Below are 15,350 nucleotides of genomic sequence, written 5' to 3' on the forward strand. Positions count from 1 at the left end.
CTCTCTCTCTCTCTCTCTCTCTCTCTCTCTCAGGTTGAGCAGGAGCCGCTCGTCCAGCCCGCTGCCCAGGCGGCCCTCCAGCCCCCTGAGGTCTGAGTCTCCCACACGCGCCCAACTGACCCAGTCCTCCCGCCATGCCCGCCTGCTGTCGCGCTTCAGCGACCTCTATGCCGTGGAGCGGCTGGAGGCCCAGAGCCTGCTGCGGCGCTACGTCGATGACCTCACCATGGTCCAGAAGATAATATACATCGCTGCCGTGGTAACCGCTCAAATCCCCCATCGCCTCCACTATTCAGACATTGTTAAATGCGCAACACGACACGTTGCAACATGTGATGGGGCTTTTATTTAGACACGTGTCATGTAAGCATGTTGATTTCATCCAAAGTGTCTGCTAAGCCATGAAGGAGCAGGTAGGGAGATGGATATTTTGCTCAAGGATCAAGCTCGGCTGGGGTCGAACCTCCTAGCCGCTGAACAACAAGCGATGAAATATACAATAATATAAATGTTACTTGGTGGATATTTCCATTGCCGTCTCAGGGGTCCTTCCAGACGGCGAAGCTAGCCTACAGACAGTTCAAGCTGCGTGTGAGGAAGACCCTGTCCTCGTCTCACATGGGTCCAGAGACCCTGGAGGATGCAGCCGTGGACTATATCGTCCGCAACATGGATCTGTACGATGTCCAGGCCAGTGTCAACGTACGTCTGATAAAAAAAGATAGTTTTTTTTTTTTTTCATAGATCTTAGATCATTTTTATTATCATCCATTGTGTCAGTTTCCCAAGATGCTATTTCCATTTTTTGTGGTTCATACATTGATCTTTTATGATGATTTATCTATTGATTGTTTCTTGTTTGTTTACTGTGACCCATTCCCCAGGATGTTGATAAATATCTAAATCGTTTTTTGGCTTATTTTCCCCCATGATGTCAATGACTATAGGTCTTTTCTAACCCTATTTTCAATGTATTAATTATTTGGTTATTGATTAGTTTTTTACTATGAGGATTACCAGGATGTGATCAATGACCCAATCTTCAATCTTCACCCCCCAGGACGTGATCAACGCCATGAACGTGAACCCACGGATCTCCTTCCCTCCGGAGGTGGACTTCGCCCTTGTCAGCAGCCTGATCAGGGAGACCTGCAGGGTGGCCTTCGCCATGCAGACCCTGGACCCCCCCCTGGACCTGGCCTTCTCCAGTGATGGGGAGCTCTTCAATGACAACAAGTACAATCTGAGCTCAGACGCCTATTTAGATACATTAGTGATGGATGGTTATGAAGATCGTGATACTGTCAATGTTCCAAGCTAGGAAGGGAAAGAGAGTTGAATGCAGTACATTCACATGCAGGAAAGAGAACCCGATTGTAAACCGATTTCCTAACATCATGTAAACACCCATGTAGACTTTGGGCTCAGGTCCTTCTACACACACTGGTTCACTGTGCCCCCCCGCCTCTGTCCCGTGTGACAACAGGTATCGCCGTAGCTACGACTCTGAGTTTGCGGCGCCGCTGGTGCTGTATCACGTGTGGCCCGCCTTGATGGAGGGGGACATCGCCCTCATCAAGGGAGAGGCCGTGACCCACAGAGGAGCTCTGGTACGCACAGACAACCCCCTCGCTCTACATGACCATGTCCCTGATACCCACCCAGATACCACCGCACACCCTTTCTCCTCACTTTGCAACGTGTACTTTGTTTTTTATGTTGCCATGGTGACACGCTCCTGCAGTGGAAGAGCCGAAGCCGCAGCAGCAGCCCGGTGCGCTCCCGCTCCCTGAGTCCGTCACGAGCAGTGGTTAGTCCCTGTGCACGGCCATACACGCTGACCAGCGCCAGGTTTTCAATGATTTAGCACTGGACATTTTTACCCAGAGAGACTTCCAGTGAATCCAGTTACACGTCGATATGGAGAAGGTAGGGGTTAGGGCATCTCGTGCAAGGATGAATGTTTCTAAATGACTGAAGAGTAAATAGTAAAAAATAGGGGGTTAACATAGGGGCCTGGATAACACCTGTGCACCCACCTGTACAATACACGATCTGAATTATCAGATCGTGTATTGTATAGGACCTTGTTGTCCGTCATGCTGAGTGGAGAGGAGGACTCAACGAATTGCGATTGAGCGCTCTGCTTTGTTTTAGTGATATATGATATTGTACATTAAGTTAAGAGAATGTTATCACTCTTTCTCTCTGCCACACAAAATGCCTCGTCTCCCCTGGCCCGAAGGGTAAGTGCTGATTGGTGTGCAGGTTTGGTGTATTTGTTGGATTTTAATGGGAAAAATATATATATTTTCTCATCATGGTCTGTCCGTCTCTTTCTGTTTTTCAGACCTTTAACAGCGTCCGAAGCAAATCCCCAGGCCGCCTGTCGGCTAGTTGGCTGTAAACCACACACAAGACGCACAAGAGACGCACAAGAACATGCACCAGATGCACCCAAGCGTGCACAAGATGCATGCAAGAAGTAAAAGCAAGTTGGATTTCAACATAATGGAGCTCTAATGGGATTTGTATTGAATTTGTATCGGTTGGTGCTCAAATTCAAAAGTTTATTCCGAAGTACGCAACATCAGTACTTCAGAAGAGTTTACATGGTAGAATACAGGAATATGTTAAATAAAGGCAACATGACATGAGAATTACGTTTTTGATTTATCGGTTGATTTCCCCATATACAACAAAGCATGTTAAATGCAAAAACGGTGTACTGTAAACTAAACCTAAATTACAACTTAACGTTATCCCTTGAAAACACAAAGGTTTTGTGATTGTGTCACCGTCCTTAGGGGGCGGGTCAACCAAATCCAACCAATCAAGAAAAACATTTGGGACCCCTCAATTACTACCTTATTTGATAGTTATCATTAGGAGGCGGTAGGTTCTTCCACTATGCCCATTGACAGCTTTGACGATCCAATCAAAATTATAGAAAGGATTGAATATTCAATTCAAAGGAAGTTACATTCTCAAAGCTCTTCAAGTCCTCTATACCGTCCGCCATGGTTATTCCATCCTACCATACAAATCAGCTACAATATAAAGATGATCTATCAACATATATCGTTTGTATCCTTTTAGATGTTTGATTATTTCCTTAATTGTTTAATAGAGGTGTTTGCGAATTAATATGAATAACAATATTATGTTTCAACCTGCAAATGAGCCCTTTTCTAGTCTGAAGAATCATTGAAACTGGCGAAACGTTCTCTCTCTCTATCCCCCTCCTTCCCTTCGACCGGTGCTCAGTATACTTTATGGTGGGTAAAGTAGGTTTACTTGTAGAAATACTTGACTGATAATATATTCAAAATGTTATATTAGTGTATTTAAAATAAGTCTCAGAAACGTCATGTTTTGGTGCTGTGGATTTGAATGATATCGTTAATCATAAATAGGCCTCACATTTTTCTAGTTGATTCAATCTGAAGTTGATAGAGATTGATAACTTATATTATGTCAATTTCTTTGATATTAAGTACTTTGAATTATATGTATTCATGATCATTTTTTGAATCGTAGGCCGAACCTGACGGTAACAAATTGTATAGCCATTAATAGTCATTAACATTTTAACATAATTCATATTTTAACAACTTCGAAGGTCAGCATAGTTCACTGTGCCTTGTATGCCTTGTGCTGTAAGTCTTTTTTGAGAAATAAAATTTTTAAAAACACACTTTTACGTTGATAAGTCCTTCGTTATATTTTTCCATTTCGAACGCTGGCATGTTGAGTTCGCTCCACATCGTCTGTCTGCACTGCGAACCTGTCAGCACAGCACAAGAGGGTGCTGTTGCAGCACATAACACGTCTGCGTGTGTGACACACAGCAAAACCGCCTCAATGCAAATTAGGCATTCGTGTCCTCACATACACAGGCCCGCATTAACCTGCCATTGGCCCCCCACACTAAATTATTTTCAAGTGGCCACTGGGCCCCCTTTTTTCTTGCCTCATGATAGGCCTCTGATCTTTGTAAGCCCCAAGCAAAAAATCACATTGTCTTGGGCCTACGCTGATCTTTACATACACATAGCTTGATTAAAGTAAACCCAAAATTAATGAAAGCAATTAAGCGGCGATGACCTTCTTTTTGTGTTCAAACCGTATAGATTAAAATCTTTGTAACCTATTTGATCTATTAGCAGCAAAAAGAAGATCTAAGCTAAATCTCTTATACACCACAGTATCGCCCCCAACCCGAGCGTTTCCTCTTTGATTAAACGCTATTCTTCTGTTAATGAGGTTGTATTGTGTTTGTTAATCACGTCGATTATGGAAGGTACAGTTAAAGCGTTTGCTTATTTTCAGTTGATTGGACGTTCATATACAAAAAAAACTCAAACAAATATTATGTGTGAAGAGTGTGCCTCTATGCTACTTCATATAGGCTTTTGATTTGACTGATTGGGAAACCATAATCATCATTTCAAAACACGCCCGTTAGGAAAATAAATAAATGTCCTGATGCATCCACTATTAAGTCAGACTCTGCATCGGCCTGTGAAACCATTTGGTTCTTAAAAGATGAGACCTACATGATTTATACTTGATTTGTGAAACTTGACTGGAGCGCATTGCTATTTGACCACACAAGGGAGTAGACGGGGTCCATTCCTGACAACTCCATACGGAACCAAACTGCGTAACTATATCCGGTTCTGCTGTTCCTATGAGATACAAACATTCACTTTGGTTGTTTATTTTGACGACCAAACTATCCACTGGGCGCCATCAACTTTTATCTCTCCACTTTTATAGAACACTTGCCAATATTATGCGAGCACACACGCGCACACACACACACACACACACAGGCAAGCATGCACACGAAAACACACAGGCGCACACACACACACACACACACACACACACACACACACGCACACACAGGCAAGCATGCACACAAAAACACACAGGCGCACACACACACACACACACACACGCACACACACACGGTTGGCTGAAAAAAAAGCTCTAAATGAAATTAGTTTCGAGCACAAGGAGTTAACTGAACTTCTAGCTGTAAGCTACAATTATAACACCAAGTGTTTGATTGTTGAAGAATGCTGTAATTTATTGGCTCTTAACCAACCCTTGAAGTAGGCATCACTCTTCTGGGTTTCTTCTCAAGGCCTCCTTGTCCTTAGACGGTTTAGGGTTAGCCAGGGCAGTATAATAAGGGCCTGTGAAGCCCTTTGAGGCTGTTGCTTTGATTAAGGGCTATAGAGATACAATGGACTTGATTTGACTTGACTTGATGGCTGGCATCATAACCTGGCCTACTCATTTTACATCTTCAAGCAGACTTAAAAACAAAGAGAGATAGATTTTGAATGATGAACTGATGGCAGACTGTCAACAGAGGTGAAGATATTGGGTTTGGAGGAGAGGTTCTTGTTATCGTTGGACACACCTGCAATACAGTATGAGAACATTTTAAAAGGGGGCATATTATACCACCAGATGTGAGTGTGATTAGCCTTACAAGCCGTTTCGAAAATCGGGCGTGTCCACCTAGATCTGTGCTGGATAGATGAGCAACGTTGACTTCAGTCCACTGGGTAGGCTGGTAGACTGATCTATCCAGCACAGATCTAGGTGGACACGCCCACTAGTGATGTCATATGGGGCCGATATTCGAAACGGCTTGTAAGGCTAATCACACTCACACCTGCTGGTATAATATGTCCCCTTTAAGATCTTTAACAGAGGATCGGGTTCCAGAACGTCATCAGAACACTTGGAACATGGCCACGTTTCCTCTCCAGTCTCCACATCTTCCTCAGAGCACTGGGCTCTGGCTGGCCTTTATCCTTCCCCTGATCCTCCTCTTCCTCCCTTGTGAAGGAGGAGGAGGAGGAAAGGAGAGGGGTGAGTATTGGACTGTAAATCACTGCTCATGAGGACACAGTTATGGGTCAACGGTTCATACATATTAAGGATGATGAACAAGGACGATTGGAAACAGGGACACAGGAGAGAGTGTTCAGTGTGGAACCATCCCTGTGCAGATGAGAACCGTCACTGTTTGCAATGTAGCATCGCTTTTTGGGTTGAAACCCCAGCTGAAAGGTTCTTTGTTCGAACCCTAATGTCCACAGTATACCTGTAGGCCATCCCCTGACCCCTACCAGCTCTTTGATGATGATGTATAATGTATGTGAAAGTTGTCTCTGTAAGTCACCCGGGACAAATGCCTCTCCTCAATGACTCATTAGTAAAAAAAAAAGCTCAATTGTAGTTGAGCCCCATCCCCATATTGTGAGAAACTGTCCCAGCCATACCGGATATCTCTGGATGTCTCTCCGTGGCCCGTGGGAGCCTAAAAACACATCTGGACGGAGGAAGGATTTAGACAGATCTTGGAATAAAACAGAGCGTGAATTAATCAGAAGAGGAAGAGAGGGAGGGAAATTACACATCAAGTACAGATTGTTGTTTCTCTTTGTGTACTTATTGTAAGTAGTTTTGGATAATTTAACTTCCCACTCCATGTTATCTTGCTGTTCTAGCACAGCGGAGAACCAGGGGCCCCAAAGAGCCTTACCTCCTGGGGTCTGGCTGGGCCGCTGGGTGGTCTGAGGTAGAAAGCTTCCAAAGTGCAGTGAAAGCAGATTATCTCAGCTCCAGTGACAAAATACTCCCCCCCCCCCTCTCTCTCTCTCCCTCTCCCTCTCCCTCCTAACTCCACAGTCCAGACGAGTTTAAAGACATGGTTTTGTGTTTGAATTCCATAGAAATAATACCTGTTCTGTCATTCAAAGGCTGATAATTGAATCCGCATTTTGTCAGGCACGAAGCATCAAGTATTACGTTTCAAGCATTAGGCCTCAAGCCTCAATCATCAAGTTTCAAGCATCAAGTCTCAGGCTTCAAGCTTCAAGCTTCAAGCGATGCTTTAGATCCGGGGACCACCGAATACACACTGGAGCAGTTAATAGAAGAACATCTGGGCGATTTGTTTAACGACAAAAACAGTTGCTGGTTCATGAGTTGGCTATGCAGGACGCCGCGTACATATGCAGGTGTGGGGTCACCGCGGTTAGGGCTCCACAGAGACTGGTGCTAGACGACGCTCGCTGTGCTGCTCTCACAGAAACACGTGCACATATGCACCCCAACACACACACACTTAGGTCCTGCGTAGCGGCCGATTCAAGAGGAGAAAACCATCCCAACCAATAAAAAATGGAGAGAGTCAGAATGAGAAAGAATCTGACACAGAATGCAAAGATATAATTAGAAAGAACGTAAAAAATAATGAATGAAGCAAAAGACGATCAAGAAGAAGTAAAAGACAGTTAAAGAGCAAAGTACGAGAAAATCATAAAACACGGCCAAATCGAAGGACAAATAAAATGAATGATATTTCATGGATAACAAACCGATTTTTTTAACTTGGAAGAGGAGTGTATTCAATGTGAATGCTTCTTGGTGGATAAGTGTCCGGCGATCTGACTTCCACTAGAGCTCGGCCATTTCTCACTCAACCTGCAACCACCAGACGGCGATTCAGGTCTACAGCACATCTAGTTTATTGCTCTACGGTAGGCTGCCTTGACAGTGGACATGTTTATTATAGCTTGCATAAGAGAGACTTTAATAATGATGCATGCTGCTTTTCTGCCAAAGGCAGAAAGTTCAGACACTGCTCGAGGCTGCTGTCTGACTAACCAGAAAGTCAGGAAAGGAAGATTAAGTATTGATATTTCTAGACTTCTATTCTACTGACAAGATAGTGTCATGGTCAATGGTCAGAACGAAATCCCAGGTAGAAAGACAGGTCAAGTCAAGTCAAGTTTATTTATGTAGTATATTTCACGGGTCTGGCTGAATGTGCTCCACAGACAAAAATAAAACTAAAACAGGATTTCAGAAATATGCATGAAAAACATTTCACATTTGAATTTAAAATAATCAATTAAAGACACATGAAAACTTGTTTTAAACGAATGTTAACGTTATTTTAACATAAATATAACATGTTACCTTGATTTAAATGTAGTCAGGGTAGAAGCAAGGCTTAGATCTACAGGAAGACAGGCAGGGAGACAGACAGACACAGTATGACAAGTGGATTGACTTGACTCCTGTGCCTCTCTACTTTTGGCTACAACTGCAATCCCATCTCTTTCCACGAGATGGTGCTAATGCGTTTCTGTTATATCAAAAACAGACTCCAATGAATAGCTGGGCGGTAGCCCAATTCATCCTATCCGTCTACGAGTGCTGTAGTTTATGTAGCATCCTCTTTTTTGTCTTTCCCTCCACTTCAATTGTTCTCTGTACAATGCATACAGAACAAAATTATAGAATAAATGTTAAGGTAGGTGTTCTCACAATGACTCACCAATTAAACAGAAGTCATGGATGACATGGAGGACATGGGTGCAATTTATGTGCAATTTATGCTGAAAAGGTATATGACACACACACACACACACACACACACACATACAAACACACCACAATCAATTGACACACCCACCCACACAAACACAGTCAAACAATAAATGAGAGCATCAATCTTGATTTCCAAACATTATTGCTAATTCATACTGAAAAACCTCCTGTATAATAGGACACACACACACACACACACACACACACACACACACACACACACACACACACACACACACACACACACACACACACACACACACACACCAAGAAGGACGGATGATAATTGGGCAGATAGATAGGATTGTACCCCTGACGTCGGCTCTATCTGATGGAGCTGTCCTCTGTGTCATGTGACCCGAGCTGTGAAGACTTGTTTATACGATGCTGTCACTCACTTCCTGGTTCTGCCGAGCCACCTGGCTGTTAAACGAGCCATCTGTCAGCCAATCACAGCCCGGAGAAGGTTGATGCAGACGATAACAACAGCATGACAAACGCATGTGGACTGTGGAATCTAGGTGTTTGTTATCAATATAAACGGTGAATACACAAAGAAAAGGGTGAAAATGTAATTATGAATCAGAATCAGGTGCCAAGTCAAATACATTTAGCGGTCAGAAGAGTTTTTAGTAGGTTGTGTGATACAATTATACTACAGACACAACAACGCAATGTGGACTCATATATGTAACTAATGAAACAGTATATTATTAGGATATTATGAAGAGAAATATACTGCCCATAGAGTAATATGCATAGTGTACAAATGAATAAAAACACTAGTAGAAATTAGAAAATGTGTTTTGAATTTAGGGTTGGTGCCATAGGCTCAATAACTTAATAACGGCTGAGTATCTGAACCGATAACAATTAGTGTGACTGATGAAGCGTTGGGAACCGGTTTGCACAAACTCAGTCAAGGCCTGTCGTACTGGTGAGCGACAGCAGAACTGATGAGAGGTCTGATGAGAGAACTGATGATGACGGATCCGATTGGACACGGAACTGAGGGCAGATCTGATCGTACCGGAGGGCGGAAGACGAAGTCTTATTAGCTGATAAAGGCTGTGGTGAGATGGCGATATGGCCGTTCTGTGACGCCAGAAACTACCAGGTCAAGGGGTCGTGTTCCTGTCTGTGTGTTTTTGTTTATGTGTATTTATGTGTGTGGGTAACTGTATGTGTGTGTGTGTGTGTGTGTGTGTGTGTGTGTGTGTGTGTGTGTGTGTGTGTGTGTGTGTGTGTGTGTGCTCCCATAGGGTCAGGGCTGGGTTCCGTGGGTTCCCAGGGAAACGGTGTGTCACGTGTCATGTACGTGTAAAGTGTAACTTCATCCTGACATGATCAGACAGGACAAGATCCAACAGACTGTGATATATGTGCTGTAAAGTGTGCGTATTTCCAGATGAATATGTTTGACGCTAGTAATCGACCATATGTTTTTGAGCGTGTACATATGTGATATTTCTTGAATGAGTGTGTGTGTGTGATGCATGATGACACGATAAAGGTCAAATGTGTGTATATGGAGTGTAGTGTAGTCCACATGTAAGTGAGCACATGTGTGTGTGTGGGGGGGGGGTTTGTGTGTTTGTTCATGTGTGTGTGTGTGTGTGTTTGTGCTTGTGTGTTGTGCATGTGTAAACAAGCCGTAATTTATACTGTGTGTACAAGGACACACACACACACACACACACACACACACACACACACACACACACACACACACACACACACACACACACACACACACACACACACACACACACACACACACACATAGAGTGTCTTATGTTTGTTTATTTATGTGTGTGTGTGCGTGTGTTTGTGTGTGCATGTGTGGTGCATGTGTAAACGAGCATACAGCATACAGTATTAATGAGTCAGTGTGCGTGTGTGTTAATTGATATGTATCAGGTGAAGATTAGTCTCGCAAAGCCAGACCAAACTACAGCAAGTAGAATGGTAAAGATAGACAGACCTAACTCTGGGCAAACCAGCGGTCAGGAAACTCTGGTGGAGTTCAGGAGGTTCTGGGTTTGATCCCTGAGGTTCCTGGCTTGTCTGTGATCCCCCTGTCTGAGGAAGAAGGATTCCTTGACCTGGAAGCCATAAAATACTGTGTACCATGTTACACATGTCACTACATGAAGACATAGCAGACTGAAATTCCTCTTGTCATGTCCCATTGTAAGAAACAACGCAGGAAATCAAGCAGTCAAAAGATAATCCGAAAGGATCGTTGCTGTTGACAGGCTGAGATTTGCCCTCCTTGTGCTTTCCACGTGTCCTCACGTCATCATCCATCGTGAAGAGCTCAGACCGACGCACAGGGAGGGGTACAGCCCTCCGGTCGCTAGCAACATACTGGAGCACAATAATAAAGTCGCTAGTCAAAACGGTCCCAACTTTCTGACCGTACCGCGCACGAGCATGACCAATTGCAAATCTGGCTTGTCATCACTTATTTAGATAACCGATCACGATCATCGCTGACCCCAGTAGAAGGGCGGTGTCTACCTAGGAAGCGCCTGGGTTGTCATGACAGTAAAAATAGTGCCACCTCCCATCCAGCCGTTCCTAAAAAAACAAAATTGAAGAAGAATCAGCTTTCTGCTACAATCTGTGTTATTAATCAAAGGTAGACCTAGATGTTAATAATGTTAATAATAGATACCGGGTAGCGTGAAACTGCTGCATTTATCCAATACTTTTTCTATCGAAAACTGCCCGAAATGGCCAGAATCAAAGGTTGCACGAAAAGGTATGGGAACATTTTTATTTTTTTTATCCACTGCACTTTTGACTCAAGTTTCCTCATGAAAGAGTTGCGCCTTTGTTCCTTTTTCTTTGCAATTATTTTGTTTTGAACAAAACACAATTCCATCTATTTATTGAAATATTTTAGAGAAAAACAACAAAACGACAATGGTGTAGTTTATGTAGTAAATATGAAGTCCCCTCAACAAAAGGCGGATGATGATCGACGTGCCCTGGTCGAGAGAAGGAGAGAGGAAACTACCCCATTCTTGTTAAAACAAATGAATGTAGTCTTATGGGATAAACTCCCACTGTATCCATCTTATACACAGCTGATGTTTACATTCAATGAAAACAAACCATGTGTCAAGAAAACTAGAATTTGATTAAATGTTAGGCAGGCAACTTTGAAAATAGATTTCTTGAATTGTATTTTCAGCTGTCTTTATATGTGAAGTTGGTGAGTTTATTTCCATTAATCAAACAATCAGATAAGACTTATATTTTCTTGGAATGGGGCCCAAAATGGAGGTCATTGCGACTAAAAGAGACTTAAGAGGTCGTTGATTGAACGTAGGCCTTCTATTAGTTGCAGCGAGGGTTAGACAGTGAATACAGATTATTAAATTGCAGTAGGGGTTGGACAGTGATCAAAGGCTATTAGGGAGCCAGTACGGCTTGTAAAATGAAGGTACTGTAGAAGCAGGAAAGAAGAAGCAGGTTATGTTTCTCAAAATACGATTTTAATGACAGACACAGAAACACAACCACCCTGTTGGTGTCCTAAAAATACTAATGAACAATGATATTACTTCTTAAACGCAAGCGGTAGAGAAAGACCTCCTTAGGGAGATGATGTTCTGCATTTAGGTCATCCTATCACCGCCACTGACTCAGAAAGGCGATTGGTTCTCAAATCACCGCATATAAAAACATCTTGACCCATTGAGACACAACAGGGGGCCAACCATTGTTTTTCTACAGACAGTAATCTGCAGCTCGGCTCTCAGGAGGAGCTAGACGATGCCAGAGCAAACCACATACTCTGTAATCACTGATCATCCATTATGCATCGGCCCAGGCAGGATGTGCTTTGTCACTGCTATTGTGTCTTGAAGGCCACGAGACTGGGGGTCCATTCACAAAAACGTGGACATGAAGTCATTGAGCTTTCTGCTGGCAGGCAGGAAGGAGAGCTGAGGAGAGGGTGAAGAGGAGAAGGAGGAGCGGGAAGGAGAGGGGGATGAGGAGGAGAGGGAAGGAGGAGGAGAGGAGAAGATGGAGTGGGAAGCTTCGAAAACCTATGAAAAGTTTGCACGAGTGTGTGTGTGTGTGTGTGTCTGTCAGCATGCGTTTGTGAAAGAGATTATGTATTCAGATGAGCATTTAAAGTATGGATTGTGCACAGTATTGTTTTCAATGTGTGTGTGTGTGTGTGAGTGTGTGTGTCTGTGTGTGTGTGTGTGTGTATGTGTGTGTGTGTGAGAGAGAGAGTGTGAATGTGAGTGTGAGTGTGTGTGTGTGTGTGTGTGTGTGTGTGTGTGTGTGTGTGTGTGTGTGTGTGTGTGTGTGTGTGATTGTGTGTGTCTGTGTGTGTGTGTGTTAATTATTAACAGTGTTGTTGTGTGAGGCCAGCTGCATAGGAAGACAAGCCTCCTCAGGTTATCACCACTCTCACCGGACAACCACACACACACACACACACACACACACACACACACACACACACACACACATGCACACACACACACACGCACACACACACACACACACACACACACACACACACACACACACACACACACACACACACACACACACACACACACACACACACACACATACCAGACACAAACACACACACGTCATCTTCCGAATCCACTACAGATGTAAGTATGTACGTTTGTGCGTGTGTGTGTGTTTGAAGGTGTGTGGTCCTAGTCATGGGAGGGAAACGCTATTACGGAAACAAAGGAAAGAGCACCCAGGGGTGCCGAAAACAGTCTGAATGGTGTGCTGCCAATAAAACAACTGATTTTTTTTCTTTTTTCAGTAGTACGTTTTCGGTGAAGGCCTAACGCTTACAGCTCCTAACTACTGCACGAATATCTCCCTGCTCATAGCCCCTGGGTCCCTTCTTCTCTCCATGGAAAGCAGAGGTAAAAGGCTATTGCTCCATCTCTTTTACTGCAAAAGCATGAAGCATCTGTGAATAACACATGCACATTAAATCCTCATGAACGACTATGAGTTTTATCAGAGTTTTCAAGTTCTAACCAGATACAGGTGTAGGGTTGCCTAAATTAATTTTAGTTGAAGAAATAACAGTTTATAAATGTCAGAGTGTTCTATCCCAGCTCTGGTGCTGATAAAGAGTACCATAGCAGTTAATAAAAGTTGTGTTTAAGGAATGTTATAGGATTACAAGCTTATTCAATATAAATGAAGCAAATGTATGTCTATTTGTGTTTAATTTTGTTTGCGATAATGTAATTATGCGGATGCATAATTCATAACTAATAACTAATGTGTGTGTGTGTGTGTGTGTGTGTGTGTGTGTGTGTGTGTGTGTGTGTGTGTGTGTGTGTGTGTGTGTGTGTGTGTGTGTATGTGTGTGTGTGTTTTTGTTGTTTAGGAACAATGTATCCTTACAGTTAAATAGAGACCTCAGAAACAGGATGTTTGGTTTCTCCATCAAGGAAGTCCTTATATAAATAAATGATAAAGTGTTTTAAGAAGTGTGTTTAGCCCTTCCTACAGTATTCTAAAGGAGTGTACACAATGACATCTTTATATCACAATTGATTTTTTTTCAAAAGACGAGGTTATGATTACTCTCAATGTATATAGCATGTTGTTACATACCATTATAGTTGTTTTTATCAATTTGCTACTTTAAAATAAGTCTTAGACATTTTACAATAGTCTAACATTAGTAAAACAGAATAAAAGACGATGAAGGGAATCCGAGACAAAATAATGTCAACTATATAGAACTGCACAAACAAATGTTTCCTGGAGGAGCTACAGCCCTCGGGTTCTTGAAAAACTGACCTTATGTATTTGCTCATTCTGAGTTAATCAGTTAGCCAACAGTTGCTTTGCATGTAGCTTACAGAACAAATATTGGTCTTACCTCATGTTAGTCTAATATCTACGTCCTCACTGGTCCACCGAAGCTTGATACTGTTTGACGTGTCCTGAAGCAACAAGCCGACATACCGAACTATCATGCAAGCTCCAAACTACCAGATATCCCTGATATGATGATGGACGTATAAGGGTATATCTTTTACATCTTCAACTGAATCTGTTTTATACGCCACCCTTTGATGCTCGTGCTAAAGCCATTGTGAAGAGGCTGTGAATCTACTGTTTGCTATAATTTGCACAAAATAATAGCCTACAGAACGGATTGGTTTTAATTATTAAATCAACCCTATTCATGTTAAACTTCAAGTGCTTCAAGTGCAACAAGAGGCCCTAGCAGTCATTGCTGGTGCAATGCAATGGAATTATTGTTGTTATTATTATATATTTTTATTATTATCAATACTACAGGGGATTAATAAAGTTGTAACGTATCGTATCGTCATTGTGTTCATGTAGTCCTATGCTAAAGATATATGCACTCCACTGAGCCAGACCGGCAACAGTTGGAAATTCCATCGAATGTAGATTTGTTCCCTTCGAGCCGGGATACTCCAGATAGCTTTTTTATTGTGGATATCAAGTTTTGTTTAAAATAAACCTAAAACACAGAGGTTTTATTTTCTTAACACAACTCATAACTTATTCACTAGTTCAGGTTAAATGGAAGGGAACGGCCTGCTCTTAAAGGCTGAACTCTGCCTGCCTTGCGGACTGGAACAACATTAGGAGAGGCACACTCACGCATACACAAACATCAGGGAGGGATGCTATGAGCATGTGGGCCAGATGACAAACTAAGAGCTACCGAGCTAACCCTAACGCCGCAGCACTAGTCATCACTCCTGCTGACACTTTGATGATGGTTAATTAGACAAATACAGCTCCCGTTAAAAAATAAATACAATAGACAATTGTCGCTGGTTTTCCAAATAACTTGAAATGCACTATAAGAGAATAACCATTTTAGACTTGAATCAAGATTGCTGTGTCACAATGGCTGGAAAATG

At 42.7% G+C, this 15,350-nt stretch overlaps 1 protein-coding gene and 1 long non-coding RNA gene across 2 annotated transcripts in view; both read left to right on the forward strand.

Moving 5' to 3' along the window:
- Positions 1-3,707, forward strand: part of spata18 (spermatogenesis associated 18) — a 4,386-nt gene extending 679 nt beyond the window's left edge. Inside the window, exons 2-7 of the mRNA XM_056604120.1 lie at positions 34-259; positions 544-702; positions 1,061-1,236; positions 1,487-1,610; positions 1,745-1,810; positions 2,351-3,707. Of these exons, the coding sequence (XP_056460095.1) occupies positions 34-259; positions 544-702; positions 1,061-1,236; positions 1,487-1,610; positions 1,745-1,810; positions 2,351-2,407 (808 nt within the window). The 3' untranslated portion in view covers positions 2,408-3,707. The remainder of the gene's footprint in view (positions 1-33; positions 260-543; positions 703-1,060; positions 1,237-1,486; positions 1,611-1,744; positions 1,811-2,350) is intronic.
- Positions 3,708-11,082: 7,375 nt separating this feature from the next.
- LOC130392702 (uncharacterized) lies at positions 11,083-14,008 on the forward strand. Its single transcript, XR_008897056.1, has 3 exons — positions 11,083-11,194; positions 13,244-13,349; positions 13,826-14,008. It is a non-coding gene; the product is annotated as an uncharacterized LOC130392702 (long non-coding RNA).
- Positions 14,009-15,350: the final 1,342 nt, after the last annotated feature.

Source organism: Gadus chalcogrammus, chromosome 12, assembly GCF_026213295.1.
Source record: "Gadus chalcogrammus isolate NIFS_2021 chromosome 12, NIFS_Gcha_1.0, whole genome shotgun sequence".
Classification (NCBI taxonomy): Eukaryota; Metazoa; Chordata; class Actinopteri; order Gadiformes; family Gadidae; genus Gadus; species Gadus chalcogrammus.